Genomic DNA, 20,041 nt, shown 5'->3' on the forward strand with positions numbered 1-20,041 from the left:
TACTCTAAGGCAAAAAAAAAAGAGAGGACAGAATTCCACTAATTGAAAACTATATTTTTCAGAGCAGTATATTCAAACCACCGGTATTTTACTTTTCAATGAGAAAATGAGAGGAGCCCAGTACAAAACTGACCTACTTTTATCAGATAAATGCAGTAGTGCAAAAACTAAAAGGAAATTAGTTAAGAAAAACTAGAAAAGCAGTAAAGGAATCAAGAGGACAGGAACATAATAACCCCATATTTTCAGAATGATTTTAACTTCTTTTCCATGTTAGATAAAGGGTTACATCTTCAAATTTTATTAATACCAAGTAAATAAACACTCTAAATATCAAAGCAGTTACATTATGTTCCTACACAAATTAGTTTCGTTACAGCTTTGATCTCTGCTGTCTTGACAATAATGTGTGGAGAATTGCATGCATACCTATTCTTATAAAAATTCTACAAATTAATATAAAAATAAAAAAAAATTTTAATAAAAGGGTAAGGCAAAGGCTTAGGTTGGGGATATGTAGCCACTATAGTGAGAATAGCCTTCCCTGGAAAACTGAGGTCCATATATAAATACACTTGGAATTCACCCATTAGCATTGACTCCAGACTTTACACATTTTATCCTGTACACACACCTCCAATCTGAGTAAATATGCAGTCTGTATGATACAAGACACTCACCCTTCCATTCAAAGGAATGTAATGACAGGTACAAAATAAAGAACAGCAATAGCTTTGGCATAGATTATCTCCCACTGCTGGTCACCATCAACAAGACTAATTGGCTACCGAGATTTAACAATCAAGGCATTCAAGGACAGAGGAAGAAAAGGTCAATTAAAAACTTCATTACTTAGAGAAGAGTCTGGGCTAAACTCACAGCTTCTGCATGTTGGTCATGGAGACACAAATGCAACCCAAGCCTCCTCTTCCTCCACTACTTCCCACCCCTTTTATTTTATTTGCTTGTTTGTTTTTAACAAGACAGTGGGGTTTATTAAAAAAAAAATACCAAAATGGAAAGCACGTCCAAATACTGCATGACCACAGCAAAAATTAGGATCTTATTACAATGATAATTTTAACCTTTTTTGAACTTAGAGCACAAAAGTTACCAATGAAAAAATATATACCCCTATTACTTTTTTTTAGGTTTTAACTGGTCTTTCATCACGCAATAGTCAGATGCCCTTAATATGCATCTTGGAAAGGTACAGCAAGAAAAAGTTCTGTAAGGTTTCAGTTGTCAAGTGTTACCAGGCAACTGTTTTGTGTTTCTTTAATTTATTTATTTTTCATTTAAACCTCAGCACAGCAAAACTACCATGATTCAGCAGAAGAGAAGCTAGAAAGCATCCAAGGTATCCAAGCCACAGGTCTGCAGTATGTACCAGGCTCAACAGAGTATACTGACATTTAATACAGATCCCACTACTGGCTATTTTCTTACAACACACTGCTGATCATATTTTGAATACACACATGCAAACACACAGAAAGAATTATTCTTTAATGAAGAAAAATGCCTCTTAAAGCTCACACATGCATACAGACTAAACTCAGCTAAACTGGAAAAAAACAACACAACAAACTCCTAAGGAATCCCACCTCTCACAGAAAGCACAAAATAACAACGTTATTGTTAAACTAAAAGATCCTCAAATTCCTTCTACACACTTTCCCTGACATCCTCACACAATAAAATGCAGGGGTCAGTGGTACTGAAACAAGGAACGGCAGTTCCACTCTTGTGCACATACGAAAGCAAGTGACCCAAGCTATTATTCCAGTCTGAGGCACTTTTTGTTCCTAATATCCAGATGCAGCAGCTTTTTTTTTCCCCCCTTTCTCTTTTTTTTTTTAAGAAATGACTGTGGACACCTCCTTCGCATTTTCCTTTTCTTCACTATTTTCACTCCATAAAGCTGCAGTCAATGTGTTTTGTGTGTAGTGAGAAGGGAATGGCACATTCAGTGGTGGTCTCAGCCACAGCCTACATTGGTGGCTCAAGTAGTCTCAGGATTAGGTCTTTGTGTGTGATGAAAGGATATGAAAAGTCAGTTATTTAAACTCAGTCAAGCTGTTGATTTTGGGGAGGAAAAAGGTTTTGCAATTCAGTTTTCCTCAATAAATCACTGCCCTTTTTCAAGGGCAGCTGCAGATAGTTCACATGTTCACAGTGTTCTCCAAAAACAAAACACATCATGATTTTTTTACCCTTTCCCTCAATCTAATATAGGGTAAGAAATCAAAATGAAGGGGCCATAACATTAATTACTCAAATTCACTTGAAACTAAAGCAGAAAATCAACTCTGTTAACAAGTAATAAGATCACTGAAAAATTACAAGGGCAAGAAACTACAGAAAAAAACATCCCTTTAAAATTTACCAGAATAATTTACAAAACCAACAGGAAGCCTGAAATATATTTCACTGTCCTATGTACTCAATCAGTTTAACAGTCATAATTTTCAAGCAGTAGTTTATCAGTTTGGGTACTCATCTGGCAAAGTCTGAGATCAGAGTTTAAAGATGTTACGCCTCTGCAGATGTGTCTTGAGTCAGAATATGATTCAGCCTTTGATGAGCTCTCAAAAATACAGCATCCAAAATACTGGCCACTTAGGAATATCTGGGCTAATGTGCATAAACCTCTATTAAATATATTGGATTCTTAATTACTAATAGTCCCTCTTTCATTTTAATTCCTAATACCCCTAAAAATTTTATTCTATTTCTTGGCTGACCTTTTCCCCAATTAGTGCATTGTGTTTCATTAGTGCTGCATTGAGCTAAACATTGCCCAGAGAAGCTGTGGATGCCCATCCTTGGAAGTGCTCAAAGCCAGGTTGGATGAGGCTTTGAGCAACCTGGTCTAGTAAATGGTGTCCCTGTCCCTGGCAGGAGGTTTAGAACTAGACGGTCTTTGACCTCCTTTCCAACCCAAAGCATCCTGCAAGCCTACAATTTTACACTACAGACTTCGCACCTACCAATGAAGTCCACATCAACAGAATCTTATACTCCCACAGAGGTTAAGCCAGGACACTTATATCTAAATAAAGTAGATGTTTCAATTGTCTTAGAAAGTTTTAAAGCACTGTAATGGCCTTCACACAAGTTGTCCTTTACCTGAGGAGACTGTAACTTAGCTGGAGAACAGCTGCTAAAACCACGTAATTTCAAAAGAGAACAAGATGCAGACTGAGGCTAAAGAGGCTAATAATAATTAAAAATATGTAAGGTCACAAAAAAAAGCCAAAACCCCAACATTTTCAGCAAACAAGTAAATTCAGCTTTTTGACTATTTTAGTCAACCTAGAAACATTGATTACTACCTGAATTTACAAACAAATTTAATGCCATTCTTGGTCGAACTAACAAGTGTCATACTGAACACGGCATTGCTTTCTAGTTTACATTTTTAGGAGAACTGGTATGGAACCTTATGGTCAGCCAGAATTCATTACAGAAGATAAGACTCAGGCTTAGACTGCAGATTTTGAAGGTCTTTTTTTACTTAAATGAGCTTCAAACTGGACTCTGAATGCACCATTAAAGATATCGTAGCTGAAACATGTAAATTAACCTTTGGTTTCTTCTCAATATTTTGTTCTATTTCACAGTGTTCTGTTCCAGCCATGTAGTCAAACACAGCCATAAACATGTTCTCATAAAAGAGACTTATTTTTAATTCATAAACCTTGTGGATACAGCACTAATTTCCAAAAACACAGTCAGCTGCACTACCATGAGATGCCTCATCTGCAGTTAAAATTCATAAGAAAAAAATAACTGCTTTCCAGTGAGGACTGCTTCTCTTGCCTTCAATCTCTCAAGACAGGTGTGTTATATTTTGGTGTACTTCAAACCAAAGAATGAAAAGATGGCAGAAAACTCTAAACACAATGCGAGTTGCTACTTTGGGAGATATTGAAAAGCAATGGTTTTGTAAAATCTAACCAAATTTTCAAAAGAAAACACAAGGTTCATGATGCATTTTTCTGCTTACCACATACCTTTTATCTCTGCGTTAACCAGAAAGTGTACAGAGACTATCCACTGTCTTGAAGAGAGTCTTTAGTCTCCTTAACTCAATGGAAGATGTAAAAAATTAAACTCTTTCTGTTCAAAGAATTAATTTTCGTCCAGTTTAGCTGTCTAGACTAATAATGCTCATTTAGGGCTGTAGTGCAGTGTATAAATCTTATCACCTACTTCAAAAAGAATCATATCAACTTTTAGCATTGTTTAAAAAGCTGTATTTTGTACAATTACAAAATTCTTGAAACTAGAAGATGGCAATTATTTATTTGTTGGTATTTAAATTGGCTCATACTGTAGCTTTTGGACGTCCAATCACATTGTATTTATTTGTGCTGAAATTATACACTCACTTGCCAATACAGTAAAAGGGTGGAATGTTCCACAATGATCCTCACAGTAACTCTGAAAAACGACCACTTCTTCAATGCAAATCCGCTCAAGGAAAGCTTCTACACACAAAGTAAGATGAACCAGTTACTGCATTGTTTATTAAGTTTCACTTGATTCCTCCTGACAACCATTTAAACAATGAATGTTGGGAAATGTCTCTCAAAGAATCAACCATAATGGATGGGATCAGGGCTTTTATATACAGCTAATACTGTTTTTAGAAAGGAGAAAATATTTCTTCCTGAAGAGATTATAAGAAGTGTTGTAAAAGACACCTGAAAACAAAACAAGCAACAAAAGATCTCTATCATAATTGATAACTGTTATCCTTTGTAAAAATCTCTGCTTAATCAGAAATAAATATATATTTGCTCTTGAATTTCAAAAACATCTGCTAAGCAAGAAGCCTGCTGATCAAGAACAGTAAATTTTAGAAAACCTACCAAGAAGAAAGTGTTTTTTTCTTATGGATAGCACTGCATTAATAATCAACAATAAGATCCTAAATTTTCTTTTCTGATGGCAAATAGAGCAGGCAAGCTTTGAAACACAGTGTCTTTTTAATACTCTACTGGACTTGTAAAATCTACTTTGTTTTTTGGAAAGAAAGAACTTTTCATTTAAAAAACAAAATCCAGAATTTGACAAATAATTCAATAGCCAATTTTAAAAAAACCACATAAATTAACCAAGATGAAGGAAAATGTTTGACAAATGTGGTTTACAGTAGGAGCTTGAAAGAAGAAAACAATCACATTTAGAGAAGCAGCCTTCACTTTTTCATTCCAGACCAGTTCAGTTTCAGAAAGCACACAGTGCCTAAAGGATCTATACACTGGTCAAGGAACTAGGTTTTCCAATGTGCTGGTAGATGATTCTCTCTGTACACTCTGTACCATGAGCCACACACACAGGGTGGACACTCTCAGCCTTCTTTTGAAGCAGATCAGTTTGTTCTGTCAAAAGTAAGACAGTGCAATTCTCAAGACAGTTTGCTTCAGGGTCTGCTCCCAAAAGGAAGTATGGACAAGATCACACCAATTGTGGCTCCCTTTGCTTTTGCAGACTTCTGTAACATTTTCCCAGCAAATTCTGCATCCTCAGACAACCCCACATGCCTTTAAACCACATGCCAGGGCGTGCAAAACACCCACTCAGTTTCTTGCTATAAAACCACCACGTTGTCTTGCAACACAACTCTCACATTATTATTGTAAACATACAGAACTAAAGAAAATGGTTAATAATTTTATCTCAGGATGACAGGACCCAGAGGATGCTCTGGCCACAAGCAGTACATAGCATGAACACACATAGTGCAGTCTGCTGTAAAGGGGACACACTGATGCACATATAAGCCCCTCTGGCCCAATGGACAAGCAGCACACTGTGTAGGACAGATGGGTTTGACTTTGTGGATGCAGACCGTATGCAAAGAGAAGAGAATAAGGACTACAGGACAAACTGAACTTCCAGTCAAAAAGAAAGGCACGGAAAGTCTCAAGACAGATGAAATAAAGTAAGATATTCTGTCTAATAAGACAGTTAATGAGACTGAAGAAAATTTGGAATCTGTAAAACAGTAAAAAATGAAGTGTTTTTATAGAAAAACCATACTGCACTTTCAAGAAGAATTTAAATTAATTAAAATGGCCATGAATTAAAAATCCTAATATTCACTGTAAGCAACTCCCACAAAAAAAAAAACCAATTTCTGTAATTGATAGTAAAATACGTCACATTCCTTTCTTCCCCAAAACAACATTTAAAGTGGCACTGTAAAAATCTGAAAAACAAAACATACACCTCAATTCCAATTGCTTCACTAAACTACAAAAACTACTTCATCTTAATAGGCATTTTGACTCTTTGGAATAATTTTTTTTCCTATTTTTAGGAGTTCAGCAGGAACAACATGATTAAACTGCTCAACCTGAAATGTCTTTGGTTTATTTTTAAGTAAGTCAAAACAGGGTTTAGATCCTGAATAAGTTATCTTAAGAGATGAAGCAAAGCTAGTAATAGCACCTTAAGAAACATTTCTGACCTCAGCATGACAGGTGTGATCCACTAAGTGGATCCAGATAATCCACTAAGTCTGTTTTTATCTAGCCTCCACAATTCTGTGTATTCTGTGATTCATGTTATTTTCATACAGTATGATCATTCTTTTTCAGATTTATCCTCCTGCAATTTTTTACAAGAAAGATTAACAGCAACTGCAACAGAAAAATTACCTTGATGTCACATGTAATCCTTTATCATTTCATCATTATCAAAATCTCCATGCTTTGTCCATCTTTCTTTTCTGCAGCAATTTATTTCACTTGTTCCTATTAAGGCTATTATATTCACCCTATTACTACTAATCTTTTCTTTGTAAATAGCCACACCTATTTTAATCCAAAATGGTGTGGTAAGCATTTGATTCTTTGTGGAAGTAGACATGTAATTAGGTTAATCTGTGCTATCTTTTCATGTGAGCTGATTGTTTCTTTACTATGGACATATTTCTTATAACAGCAATAAGCTTGCCAGATTGCTGGAAGGCAAATCAGGAGCAATTTACCAAGCATGTAGCTGCTATGAGCTGAAATCTTGACATAATAGCAAACTGTGTATAGCCACTCCTACCCACAGTTATTACTCATGTTAGCTTTTTACTGACACATTAAATTTCAACCGCACCTTTCTTTCACAAACAAGTACTTTCATTCGACTCAGCTACATCTGTGACAAATAGCTGATCTTCAGCAAAGCATACAGGAGTCTAAATGCAGAATGCAGTGCAGAAGTCTTTGACAGCAGCAACTGAATTACCTGCACAAAGTCCAAGAACGTCAATGGAAGCAAGTCATCCAAGTGGCCAATATCTTTGGAGAAACGATTTAAGATTCTTCCTATAGAAACAGGGTTAAGAAGAAAAACAAAAGGGAAGTAAATATAATTCCTGAAAAGATCCATGTTTTACCACTTCAAAAACAATTAAAAGGAAACAGCTAGACTTCAAAAATAAAAACAATTCTGGAAACCCCCATGAAGGGAATCTTCTACAACCACTGCAATATATTTTGAAGAAGAATAGTTTTTTTAGAATAGTTTTTTTTTGCCTTCTACCCAAATATAAAACCTTTACTTAAATGGCTAGAAAAAAAATTAAACGGCCTTTGAAGGTAATATTCCAACAGAATTTAACACGTGAAACACACATGCTCAATGTGCAGGTAAAGGTTTACAGTTCAGACAACTTAATGCAAGTTTCATCAAGCAACTTCAGCCAGAATCTGCTCCTATCCTTGACTGAAACTCACTAGGGCATGCATGTCTCATATAGATCACAGATGATCTAACTGATCTTTTTTAGCATTTCTCTTCTCACCCCTCAACATTATACATGGATTCAAATTGCAGGCATTTCTAAAGTAAAATCTGAGATAGATATGCATTCATGCACCCTTACATTTATACGTATTCAAAACCTTGACAATACTGATCTTTATTAAAGCTAATAAAACGATTTTTAATCTGCTGTCAGTGAAGCATTTACATTTCTCTATTTTCCCAAGTTCTACTTGAGTGAAAAAAATCAGTTATATCAAGACTTCTTTCATAATTAAAGTCACAGCACTGCCACCCATAAGTGGATTAGTATCTTTCTCTATTAATCAGTATCTCTACTCACCAGGAAAGAAACGAAACCAGGGGTGGGAATCTGGCCATTACTAAGGTGTGTGATGCCCATACATGCATTCACATTGCTTTGTTATCTGCATATATCTTGATTCAATTATACTTTTAACTGGTACAAACATATTCACTGCACTGGCAACAAAAGACTTTTTTTTTCTTTTCAAAAGAGCTCATTAAACTGAAAGCAAGTTTAAAGTTTCCACAGAGTGCGCTGGCAACGAAATTTAGAGATAAGAGATACTGAAGTAACTTCTGTGGCAACCATCATGCAAGTTCTTTGCTCACAGCTCTTTTTCATTCATTTCCTTTTCAAGGGAATTTCTGTTCCACATCAAACGACACAGAAAACATCCTCTCCTCAGGTCTGGGACATGACTCTGAAGAGAGATACTGGTGGCAAAGAGCTTGTTCTGCAGTACTTCACTACCCAAGGCAGTTACTTCAGGCAGCCAACAGCAGAGTTCATCCTGTTTTTAGGCACTGCACACAGAGAGGAAGGGTGTACCACAGCACAAGATTCAGAAAAATCTCTTCCATTTTTTTCTACTAGGAATAGCATGTGGGGATGTTCCCTTTTACTTATATCAGGGTAGATACATCAGGAGAAAGTCCAAGGCAATTTTTAAAAAAAGATTATTTTTGCCATGATTTTCTTTCATGGAGACTGGTCACAGAAGATTGATCAAGAACATGCTGCATACACGCTGTCACTAAGGCTTCTTAATATCCTTAAATACCACATTCTAGGTTATTTTCAAATGAACCAAGACTTCTCTGGCAAAAAGAAAATAATTTGAAGAGGTTAAATGCTTCCTGTTTGATAGAGGTTTCCTTAGCAGCATGTCCACGAAGGGCAGACAAGGAAAACTAGGTGGAATAACAGATTGAGTTCAGGGTATTAGAAATCTGTTCACACCTTTGTCACTTGCCTTCTGAGTGACTTCATTTTATTTTACAGAGCAAGGAGCACAGCAAGGAGACGTGACAGTGCTAAGCCCCTCCATGAAAAGCTGTGAGACCCACCAGTGACGAGCTGTACACAAGGGCAAAGGATTATTCCCATAGCGAGCTAAACCCCACCTTAATTCAGCCTAAGAATCACCTTTTTGCCTTTTAACCCCAAGTACGTTTTATTTGTAGTGGTTTCAGACTTATATAAGAAGCCATTGCGCAAAGGCCATCCCATGTGACACTGCCAGGAGGCAGCAAGGTCACTCAGGCTGCTCCTTTTCCATGGCCACAGCAAGGTCAGCCTCATGCTGGCACCCCCAGCCATCGAGCAATGCCTGCACATTAAGAGTGACTTGGCTCTCCTCCTCTTTCCGTGAAGTTCTCTGAGCAACGTGGACATGACAGAAAACTTAGGCAGGCTGTCCTCAGCAATCCCTGGTTTCATGTCTCTTCCATGTTACCATCAAGCATTCCAGTTCCCAGAGATAATCATGCTGCTAATTGCCAAAACTGCATTTTTTTCACCTGCCTTATGAAATTGTTAAATATAACAGTGTTTCTACAGCCTCTGTTTTGACAGTTCTGTGAGCTGCCACTAGGAAAGTGGAAATTAATCTGATGTTATCAAGAAAACATGAAAACATCTTTTAATCTGCCTAATCCTCTTTAAAATGTAAATACAGTGATTCTGTAAAATGACACTGACTAAAATTTGAGTGAGCAAAAGAAATGGTATCTGAAAAAGACAAACCTTGAAAACTGGAATCTTTCACAGTCACATAATACCATTAAACAGCAGCAACATGAATCAGTTGCTTCCTAAATAAACATTAAAGTGATTCTCTGATAGCAGAACTTCACTGCTTTTGAATTCTCAAATTACTGAAAAATTAGTCTATTTAGTGTTTGCATGTTGGAACTCAAAATGTCTCTCAGACATTTTTAGAGGTTCCAGGCCTTGGTCAGAAGCATTTTAGACCCTGGCAGGCAGCTGGAAACAGCTGTGATTTTGAGTTTGAGCCATGGAATGAGTTACCAACTTTGGAGGTGGAACAAGCAGTCACAAAGGGTTAGATAGTATAGTAAAAGTAGTTACAAAACAGAGGGGAAATTTTTTTAGTATTGTACAGGGGGGTTTTTACTTTGTACATGGGGGTCAGAAGTTCTAAGATGGAGGAAAGTGGGCTGATCCTGTTCTTCCTCCTTCTTCTTCCTTGCCTCCATGTTCTTGGTGATGTTGGCACTCACAGATTGGTTTAGAGTAGAAAAGCACTTGGTAATATAGGTAGTAGGTATTGGGGGAAAACTATAAACATGTAATACGTAATATATCATATAAAAGATAGCAGCAGCCCTGAGTGGGGGGAGAGACAAAGAAGACAGCAGACAGAGAGGATGTCAGGGTGTGTGTGTGCCTCTGCCTGGGCCACTGACCAAGCAGCCGCAGCCCGAGAAGACAATCTTTGAGATAACCAACAATAAACTGCCTTGAGACTGAACAGCAAGAGGCTGCGCAGTTTTTCTTTGGAAGCACGGGTTGGAGGAGAGCCTTTTCCACCACACAAGACCCCAGACCAAGCCCGGGGTTCTCACATTTGCACACAGAAATTCTGGAAATGCCACCTGAAGTCATTAAGGCCAGGAAAATATTTTGCTTCTTGTTAAGAGGTCTGTATCTCCATCCTGTACTGTTTATCTGGTGACCATTAATAATTTTCTACAGCTAAAGGCAAGTGACAAACCCACAAGCCTTAGCCTTATTTTTGCCATTGCTGTTTTTCAATATTATTACCTCAAAGACAGGAGAAGAGAAAATAAAATTCTGGAGATGCATTTCAGATCCTCTCCATATGGATGTAACTGAACTGGCATTTTATACAGCATGCTCTACATAGAAGGAAGGTACAGTAACTCACTAAAGCAAGCTCCTTCACCATGTGGGACAGCAGTGCACCTTCAAGCAGAAGTGTTATGCTTTGGAAATATCCACAAGATGCCTCACAGCTATTATAGTATTGCATTCAAAGCAATTGCTTCATTTATAAGGATGCCTCCAAGTACAAGAGATCTATTTCACAAGGTATGAAGAAACAACTGTTTCCACTTACTGGAAGAACAGTAAATCAGTGACTTGCTTATGCATTATTAAGCATGCAAGAGAAAACATTCCAGATTTAAAAGTTGAAGTATCTATTTGGAGTCAGGACTCAAAATGCTTACAGTTATGACTACAGCTTCTTCCAGAATCTGCAAACCTAACTTTTGAGAATGCTTCTTCAGACTATGGAAACTGTTGCACCTGCTACTCAAGAAGGGCAGGAATTCCACAACTTACCTACCCTCTCACCCTGAAAATTATGTTTTCTCTCCAAAACCTCTACATCCTTCTCTCCTAAACTTACAGGCCATCAACATAACCTTGCCACCATAGTTCACATTTCCAAAAACCTCAAACTCTTTAAGTAAGCATCTTTGAGATACAGATACATGCCAAGAAACAGTAATTCTTAGATCAGTCCAGTATATCCAATCCACAAAAAAATTTAATACCTTCCCTTAATACCTACATCTTCTACTTATCCCAGAGAGGGGCTACTAAAGAAAAAGAAAATACTACCTTTAAAACTTCTAAGTCAAATTTCACCAAACCACAAACAAAAAAAGTCTTTTAAGACATCAAGAATTAAGTATGTCACTGTTACAACAGCATCCAAACTGGTGAATAGTATCTGCTATTTCAATCACTCAGGTTTCCACACAGTGTTTAGAGTTAGCAGCAAGCTGCAAAAGGGGACGTGCTCTCTTCAGCAGTCTTATGTTTGTTTTTACATCAAATAACTTAATCAGAACACACACTGTTGTTAGATTTCTTCCGAAGTAATTAAATAACTATTCAATGCCAATTAATCACTGTTAAATAAGGGTCTGTCACCAAAGTGCTATGTACACATTTCAGACTATTTAATGGTCAAATACTTGGCAGTACCAAAGTTAAACAATGATTCATTAAACCTCCTCCCCTACAATAGTTAGGCAAAACTTGAAGTGAAAGAATCAAAACTCTTTTGTCCTCTGTGAAAAAGACATCAAACCTCAGTATGTGATACTCTTTTCTTTCTCGCTCTGTAAACTGCCTTAATTGCACAAATTGGAATGTGTTCAGGTGCTACAAACCCACTTTGCTTCTGCAGGTGCCTCCTGATACTTTGGAATAGATGTTCAAACCTATCATACAAATAATGAAAACACTTGACTGTGCCACACCTTTTTAAAATGTTTATACATACTTTATCATGAAAGAAATATAATCCAAATTGAATCAACACTCAAGATGTAAACACCAGAAAAGGATTTTTTTAAAACAAGAAACTAGGATCCTCCATTGGAATAGCCAAATGCCATCCACAGTATTCAATGTTGTGCAACCTAAATTCCAACGACCCTAAGAGCAAGAGTACATTATTTCTAAATGTATTTGGCACTTGCAGTATATTTTGTCGGCCAGTGTATTCACTGAAATACTTCTGGGTAACACAATAGAGCAGGTACATTGATTTTCTATACCTTGCAATGAGTTTACAAAACCTTTATACCCACTTGCTTCATCACACATTGCAGAAATACTTTGTCACTACTTCTCTACTTCACTGACTTGCCTCTTTGGAAAAGAAGAAGGGTTTAAGAAAAGGCCTTCTACAGATAGAAAGATTTTGCCACTTGTGTGTGCATGTGTGTTCAGTCTTGGAATGCTTTTCCCCCCAAAGATCAGGCTAATCCTCAGTGCAGGCAATTTTGATTGCATCATATTTTTTATTTCAATATGTAAATGTTATTAATAAATACTGCTTTGCATAGTAACCTAAACTCCTCCATAGCAATTGGCCTAAATATCCCTATCCATGTACTGCATTCACCAGGGAAAAAAAAAATATTCAAAATCTCTTATGCTACTCTGAAGCCAGAACACCCTCAGTGCCCAGCCTCCACAGAAAAAAAGTTACATTCTCTTCCGCTCCTTGCTGTAAACTCACAGAAACCTGTCAAAAGGCAGCCTGTAGTGCTAAGAACAGATTCAAGAAGGTACTTAAGTCATTTATGTATAACTAAACCTAAACAACCCCAGCTAGGATTGCACACTTGCTTGAAGGTATGTTATGCCAAGGAGATGCTCGCCTGGGCTAGGACAGACAACCTTTGGATGGATCCATGTCACACAATCCCAAAGCACATACTCTGCAGCCACTGACTTTGCTGAATGAGCAGAAGCCTCTTGTGCCCCCCAGCCCCCTGATACCATGGCACCACGGTGGCTGGGTGCCACGGCTGTCTGCATCAGCCATGGTGGAGCATGGGCTCCCTGACCCCAAAGAGAGGAAGCGTGCACTCCAGCAGTCCCAATTACAGCTTGGAACACCAAAACTCTTTTTAATTGACACCTGGTATCAAAATAATGTTCTCAAGTGTACGTGTGGCAATAAAGGCACACTCAAAAAGTCAGAATAGAAGAAATAGCTGTATGGAAGCAGGTACATGTAAACACCCATCCACTGAACTGCACTGAACACACTTCCCATTCTGTCCATGGTACAAACTGGCAGCTCCCCACAGATCTTGCTGTTAAACTGTGGCAATTCAGCAACTGATAAGCCTTTACCCATGCTCAGTTCCCACACACAAACACACCCCCCGAATACTGCAACTACAAGCAGCCTGCCGTTTCATCAAAGCAATGACAAAGTGGATTGTCTGTATCAAATGTTGGCAGGAAGCAGACATTACATCAACCTTGTAAAATACAACTATGAAATCAACAAAATAATTAAAGATGGATTACCAACTTTGAAAGGAATTGTAAGTTTGTGAAATATTTCTTCAGAAAGAAATCTGGAAATGCATCTCCTGCATAACTGTCAATTTCTGATCTACTCTGGCTTTTCTTCCATATTTCTACAAAGAAACGTCAAAAGGTCTGTTATCTTTTTTTAATATATGTTTAGCACCACATGTCCACACAAACTGCCATATACAGCATTGCTGTCTTCCCCACAGGCATCCTATAAATATAAATAAGAAATTCTACCCCATTTTTTTTCTTTAGCAGTCTGAAACTGATAGGAATATTATCACTTTCTTAGACATTTGCAAATAGGCACAGTGGTGCTGGGCCGAAATATGCTGAGACCATAATATCCATTTATCTAAACTGCCAGCATGTAATGAATTCAGGTGGGAAGCTTTCTATCCAAATTAATTTACTACTTGAAAAGGACTTTTTACACAAATGCTGTCAAACAAGAAAACAGTTACGAAATGAGAAGAAAACATGAACACTATGTTTGATCTTATTTTTAAGTGTAGGATTTAAAGGAAGGAGTATAACTATGATAAAGATAAGAATGGAAAACAGGCTTCTTTGGAAATGAATTTTTATTTTTACTGCTGATGGAGACATCTACATTACCTAGTATGAATACATTGATCCTAACTGTACAGTTGTTTCTGGAGCTTTCTAGTCCATAGATACCATTGATTGGAATTACCCTGCTGTGGCAAACCGAAATACGTCAATTCTCTATACAATTTTTTTTTATCTTTCACAATTTATGTGGTACAGTTGATTTGTCCTTTTTCCTGGGTCTACTGAGAAGAGCACATGTATTAACGTCTATTATCACCAGCCAAAGCCTCCTCACATAAGATACAATGCAGAAATTACATCTAAAGTCTGCACTAAAAACAGAAGTACACAAAGGAAAATCCTCTTGATTGTGTGGAGGAAGAGGGGGAAGTGTAACTTTCCTTCTTTCTGAAATTGCTTTCTTGGCAAATCTCAAAATACCTTCTGCATCCTAACTGCCTTTCCAATTGTATCCCACTACCCATTAACTAAGTTGGTTACAATTCCCAATGTAACAGCATTTATAAAAAAGAATTTAACTTTGGTGCTGGATTATACTTGCTAACAAAGTGATCCCATTTAAAAAAGTATGCTAGAGCTGAGATAATATATTCATCAGCAATTTTCTAATTATTGATCCCTGCAATCATACCCTGTAATTGATTGTGAAAGGAAGATTCAAAAACATTTAAAAGTACAAACTTCTGGCAATATATAAAAGTCTTATGCTAGAACCTGAGTACAAAACTACATCTCTGCTTCATAATTAGAATGACAATGGAAGCAGACACTTGCAATCGTCCAGATCCCTGGAGTAGTATCAAACTTCTAATACAAAATCCCGTGATGAAGATTGCCAGAATAAAGTTCTAACCATTCTAGGAGATAAGCTCTGGATATCCTCTCTGTTTCATTTTAAACTCATCCACTAAAGTTATTTTAAATTATCCTCAGTTTAATGAAAAAATTATATATCTAAACATACTGAAACAAAAAAAACTCACAACCTAAAATGACACCTCCAAATCTAATGTACTGTCAAAATACAGCAGAACTTAATTTCTGCTGTATTCTTCAACATAAGAAGCATGACTTTTATCTCCCATTTTTAAGGGACACAGTCCAATTGAACAATAACCAAAAAATAACCCAAAAAAACCCCCCAAACAAACCAAAAAAGGTAACCAGTTGCAACTTCTTATCAATTGGCCTTTAAAAAGATGTCAAGTTATACACTACTAAGTTCTCCATTGATTTACAGCACCTTTTTCATATATTAAGTTACCTATTTCAACTTCTCACCACAATGCAAAGCATCTGTATAACAGAAACCCAAAACATCACCTACAAAACGTAGTCTTATAATGACTTTCTACTAGCACGATTATGAATGTAATTCTTGGCTAAAATATTTAACCACAAATGTGCCCACTTATAAAAGCGCACTTGTGTAGCTTAGTTCTTTCTGCTACAAATCCAATTTGGGCTGAAAATATGTCCCCAGTGCTGTTTTGCTGGAAAAAAGACTTAGAAAATTTAATCAGAATACTACAAACAGGGTGGACTGAAATATCTGAAGAGTATTTTGTTACTGGAATACTTACATGAGAGGCGGTTCCATTCTTTCCTCATTCTTTCTGTCTCAGTACATTCAAACACCCAAAGGACCTTATGCTATTAGACCTATTTTCATATTTGGGAGCTAAATATATACAAATATACATCAATGCAAGAATTATAATAAAATTGGAAATAAATGTCACCTTCCTGGTAAGGTTCTTCCAACAACAAAAATTGAGTTTTCCTACGCTATTAATACTATCAAGACTTGATTCAGAATAGGCTTTAAATACTGCATTTCAGAAAATATTGAGGTGGATCTCACACAGCTCTTGCAAATATGCTCATATTTATTGCTTTTCCCATTCTATCTCCTAAGATAATTCTTATTATAAGAATCTTAGTTCCCAATGTTCCAATGTTTCTCTCTTCCCCCTCTCTTTTTTTAACTGGTGTTGAAGCTACAGAGGCTCAATCATCACTCCAGTCTAAAATGACAATGGAGAAATAGGACATTACTGAATATAAAGCATTTGACTCCTGCAATCTTAGTTGAAACTGCTATCTGGTTATCACTGCTATATGGTTATCATTCAAAAAACAAATAATATGCCATATTTTATAAATCTTATATATTCAGATCCCCATTCATCATCTTCCCTTTTTCGGGACCACAAAAGAGAATTCTGTAGAGACTGTTTCTTGTATTTAGAAGTCTAAAGGGACTGAACTCTATAGAGATTGTCTTGGGACAGCCAAGACTTCTGGCCTCTACCTAGCCCACCTAGTCTGAGGATAAAGCCTCTGGACAAGCCCAACAGCAGAGGCATTTCACATCTTCATCTGACTGTAAACTGTTCGCTCTTGCTTGGCATGTTCCTTCAGCTTGAGCATTCATTTTTCTTTAACTTCAGCTTCTTTTTCTTTCTTTCTTCTTCTGGAATATACGATTGTTTGAAAAGGAGGGATTCGCTCTAAAGTTAATTCATTATATACCCATGTAATGATTCCTGAAATACATTTTCCTTTTTAACTATTTCTGCTATAAAAATAGCCACAGGGAATCAGAAAAAAATTACTTAAAAAACACTTGGGTTTGGCTATCCAGAATGCTCAATAGATGACACTGGATAATTTTCAATAGATTTTTTCCTGCCTCACATGGAAGGTCATTACTACAGAATTTAAGAGATATTCTCCTATAGCTGTTTGAAAGCTCACTTAGTCTGCTGTGCAAATAAATCAAAGTGTTCCCGTTGGAAAATTTGCTCTGTGTTGAAGATGACACACCCCACACCCTCATGCCCCATGAAAATAAATATTTTGCTTCAATTTGGGACTTCACCTACTCTTCTGTTTTGTGACTGGCACCAAATTCCACTCGCAAATCTTGCCTGAGAAACAACCAAAAATCTTTTGTCTCAGAAAAGCTGAAGGCAATCACAACCCAATAGTTTTATTCCAGAAGTAATGTCTAAGAGAATATACATATAGTCTGACAATGTATTTCCTTGGGACATTGGCTTCTGGGGAAAAAAATATCACTATAAAAGAAACTTCTTTACAGCCTAAACTATACTTAACAAAACTTAAATGAAATCAAATGAGAAAAAAATACCCAAATATGATCTCTTCTCTACTGTATATCTTACTAACAACATTAAAAGAAAGGCATTTTCATAATTACATTATTAAATCATAAGCATTTTGAAAAGTTATACTGCACTGCCTTTGACTCTACTGTACTCTTCTACTGGACAACCATTAGAAAGCCTCACCTCAAAAACAAAAAAGAAAAATATACTAGAAATAAGCACCTACAAATGAGAAGTAGCTGCTGACCACACTAAAACATTAGTTATACATATATCAAATCCAAATAGCCTTTAATGTTTATGTATCAATATACCTTAAATAAATTCCCATAGATTTTTTTAATAGCTGAACACACCAGAGGTTAAATTGAAACCATATGCTTACATATCTCTTACTTAAAATTAAAGAAAAAATCCTATCATTTCCTCTTTCTCATGGCTTTTAAATAAGAAACTTAGAATGACAAATGTTAACAGCAACATCACTCCTCTATGAACACAGAAAAAAATTCACATCAAGAAGGAAAAAAATTACTTGACTGCACCATCATTCAAGCAGAAGTGAATACAATTTACAAACCCTTTTGGTTTTGTTCAGTTCAAAGACAGACTTCACTGTGAAGCTCTGATTTACAGCTGTCCAGCAGTATGAATTCCTAAATAAATAAAGAGGCTAAAACAGAAGAGTGCTGCTCACAACAAGGGACTCCTGAGAACGTTGCCATTTGTTGTTTGCATGTCAGAAAGTCAGAAGAGGATTAATGCATCTGAGGCAGGAGGCAGAGGCTCACTGGGATGCAGGCTGGACCATCACGCAGCCAGCAGTGTGCCCTGCCCTGAAGAGTTTGTTGTGCCAATTAAGAGTAACCAGTAAAATTGACTACAGAAGGAGTAAAGAGCTAGGGGAAGATGGAGCAGTAAGCTGGAACAGAAAGTTGCAGCACAAGATGTGTTTCAAAGTACAGCAACACGAAGGGGTCACAGAATTAATGAGTTTTCCCCACCCATATGTTTAACTGCTGTCAGTGTACTGCGGTTACAATGTTACTGGTGCATCTTGAGAGATGATTTTAAGATGAAAAAGTGCCAGCTTGGGGTTGTAAGATTAAGAAAAGGTCTTCCCTCCATTTGGCCCTGGGGAGCAGCTGCAAGACAGAATTGTTAAGAGACAAACTGGCAGTCACAGTCACAGACCTCACCAAATCTTGGGTGTTTGGATATTGAGAGAGTTTTGTGAACATTCTTGATTTTCTGCTCTGCTTGCATGTGTCCTCCCCTTCACCCTCAGCTTCATACACTCAATATCCACTCCCCATTTCCTTTTCTCTCTCTTCCTTCAACATTGGTTCTTCCATTCTCCTACACCATGGCATGGCACAAGCTCTAGGTACAAATACCATCCCATGCACAACCAAGGCACAAAGCCCAACACAGTGAGACACAGGCTAGGAAGTGTGGAAGAGTTTGGGACACAGCAACTGAGAACAGGTGACTGCAACACTTAAAACCAGAAAAGTGACTGAACTGATGTTTTGGAAATGCAGAGTGGCAAAAAGAGCCAGATAGGGGAATAACACATAAGCCATAAAGGCAACAGAAAGGGTGTTTTACACTGAAAAACAGGGAAAATACAGCAAGGGAGAGGCCATGATCAGAAATAGTTCCCAAACTAGAACTGTAGAGGTCTAAAACCCAGCATCACCTGAAGGAAGATGACAAAGTGCATCCGGGACATACTGCATAACCAAAGGCACCGGACACGTACAGATTATTCACAAGATTATACTCTAACAGATGAGGGAAGACTTATATCTATTGAAAAAGATGTCTTCAAAAAACAAATCAGAGGATTTCAGTTACTTCTTGCTTTAAACTGCTCTTACAGGATCATATTTCACTCTGCTAACTATAGAACTGCAGGGGAAACAGATGGTTGTGTCTCATTAGTCTTTAGAGTATACTCTGATTAATTAGTTTAATTTCATTCACACAGGGTCTTTAGACTTCACAAGGCAAAATAAAATTTCAGGTAAAGGAATTATCAGTAAGAGTTTTCTTTCTTCCCTCAAAACATGTCTGTCATTGGATTTTAACAGTTCACTTACTTACTTGATTTTTGTTTTCCTGACATCTATTTTCACCACAATTTGGTTTTGTCACTTTTTTAAACCAGCAGCTTTTCTGCTGAAAATACATCAGACACATTAGGATGAAAAAAGTTCCAGGACTGTAACAAACAGGACAACTAGAGGAGCCATGTAAAGACTATGACAAAAATAGCTATCACTCAACTATCCATGTCCTCTCATGGAACTGAAGCACAAGTTATATTTTGTAATATGCATTAAAAATTTTGCAAATAATAACTGATCATAATCTGACCCCAGACAGTTTGAGAAAGGTTCTTTCA

At 37.0% G+C, this 20,041-nt stretch overlaps 1 protein-coding gene across 1 annotated transcript in view; it reads right to left on the reverse strand.

The window, feature by feature from the left end:
* Positions 1-20,041, reverse strand: part of ABCC4 (ATP binding cassette subfamily C member 4 (PEL blood group)) — a 139,707-nt gene that overhangs the window by 56,479 nt on the left and 63,187 nt on the right. The window contains exon 20 of the mRNA XM_021530313.2: positions 7,258-7,337. Coding sequence (XP_021385988.2) covers positions 7,258-7,337 — 80 coding nt within the window. The remainder of the gene's footprint in view (positions 1-7,257; positions 7,338-20,041) is intronic.

Source organism: Lonchura striata, chromosome 2 (assembly GCF_046129695.1).
Source record: "Lonchura striata isolate bLonStr1 chromosome 2, bLonStr1.mat, whole genome shotgun sequence".
Lineage (NCBI taxonomy): Eukaryota > Metazoa > Chordata > Aves > Passeriformes > Estrildidae > Lonchura > Lonchura striata.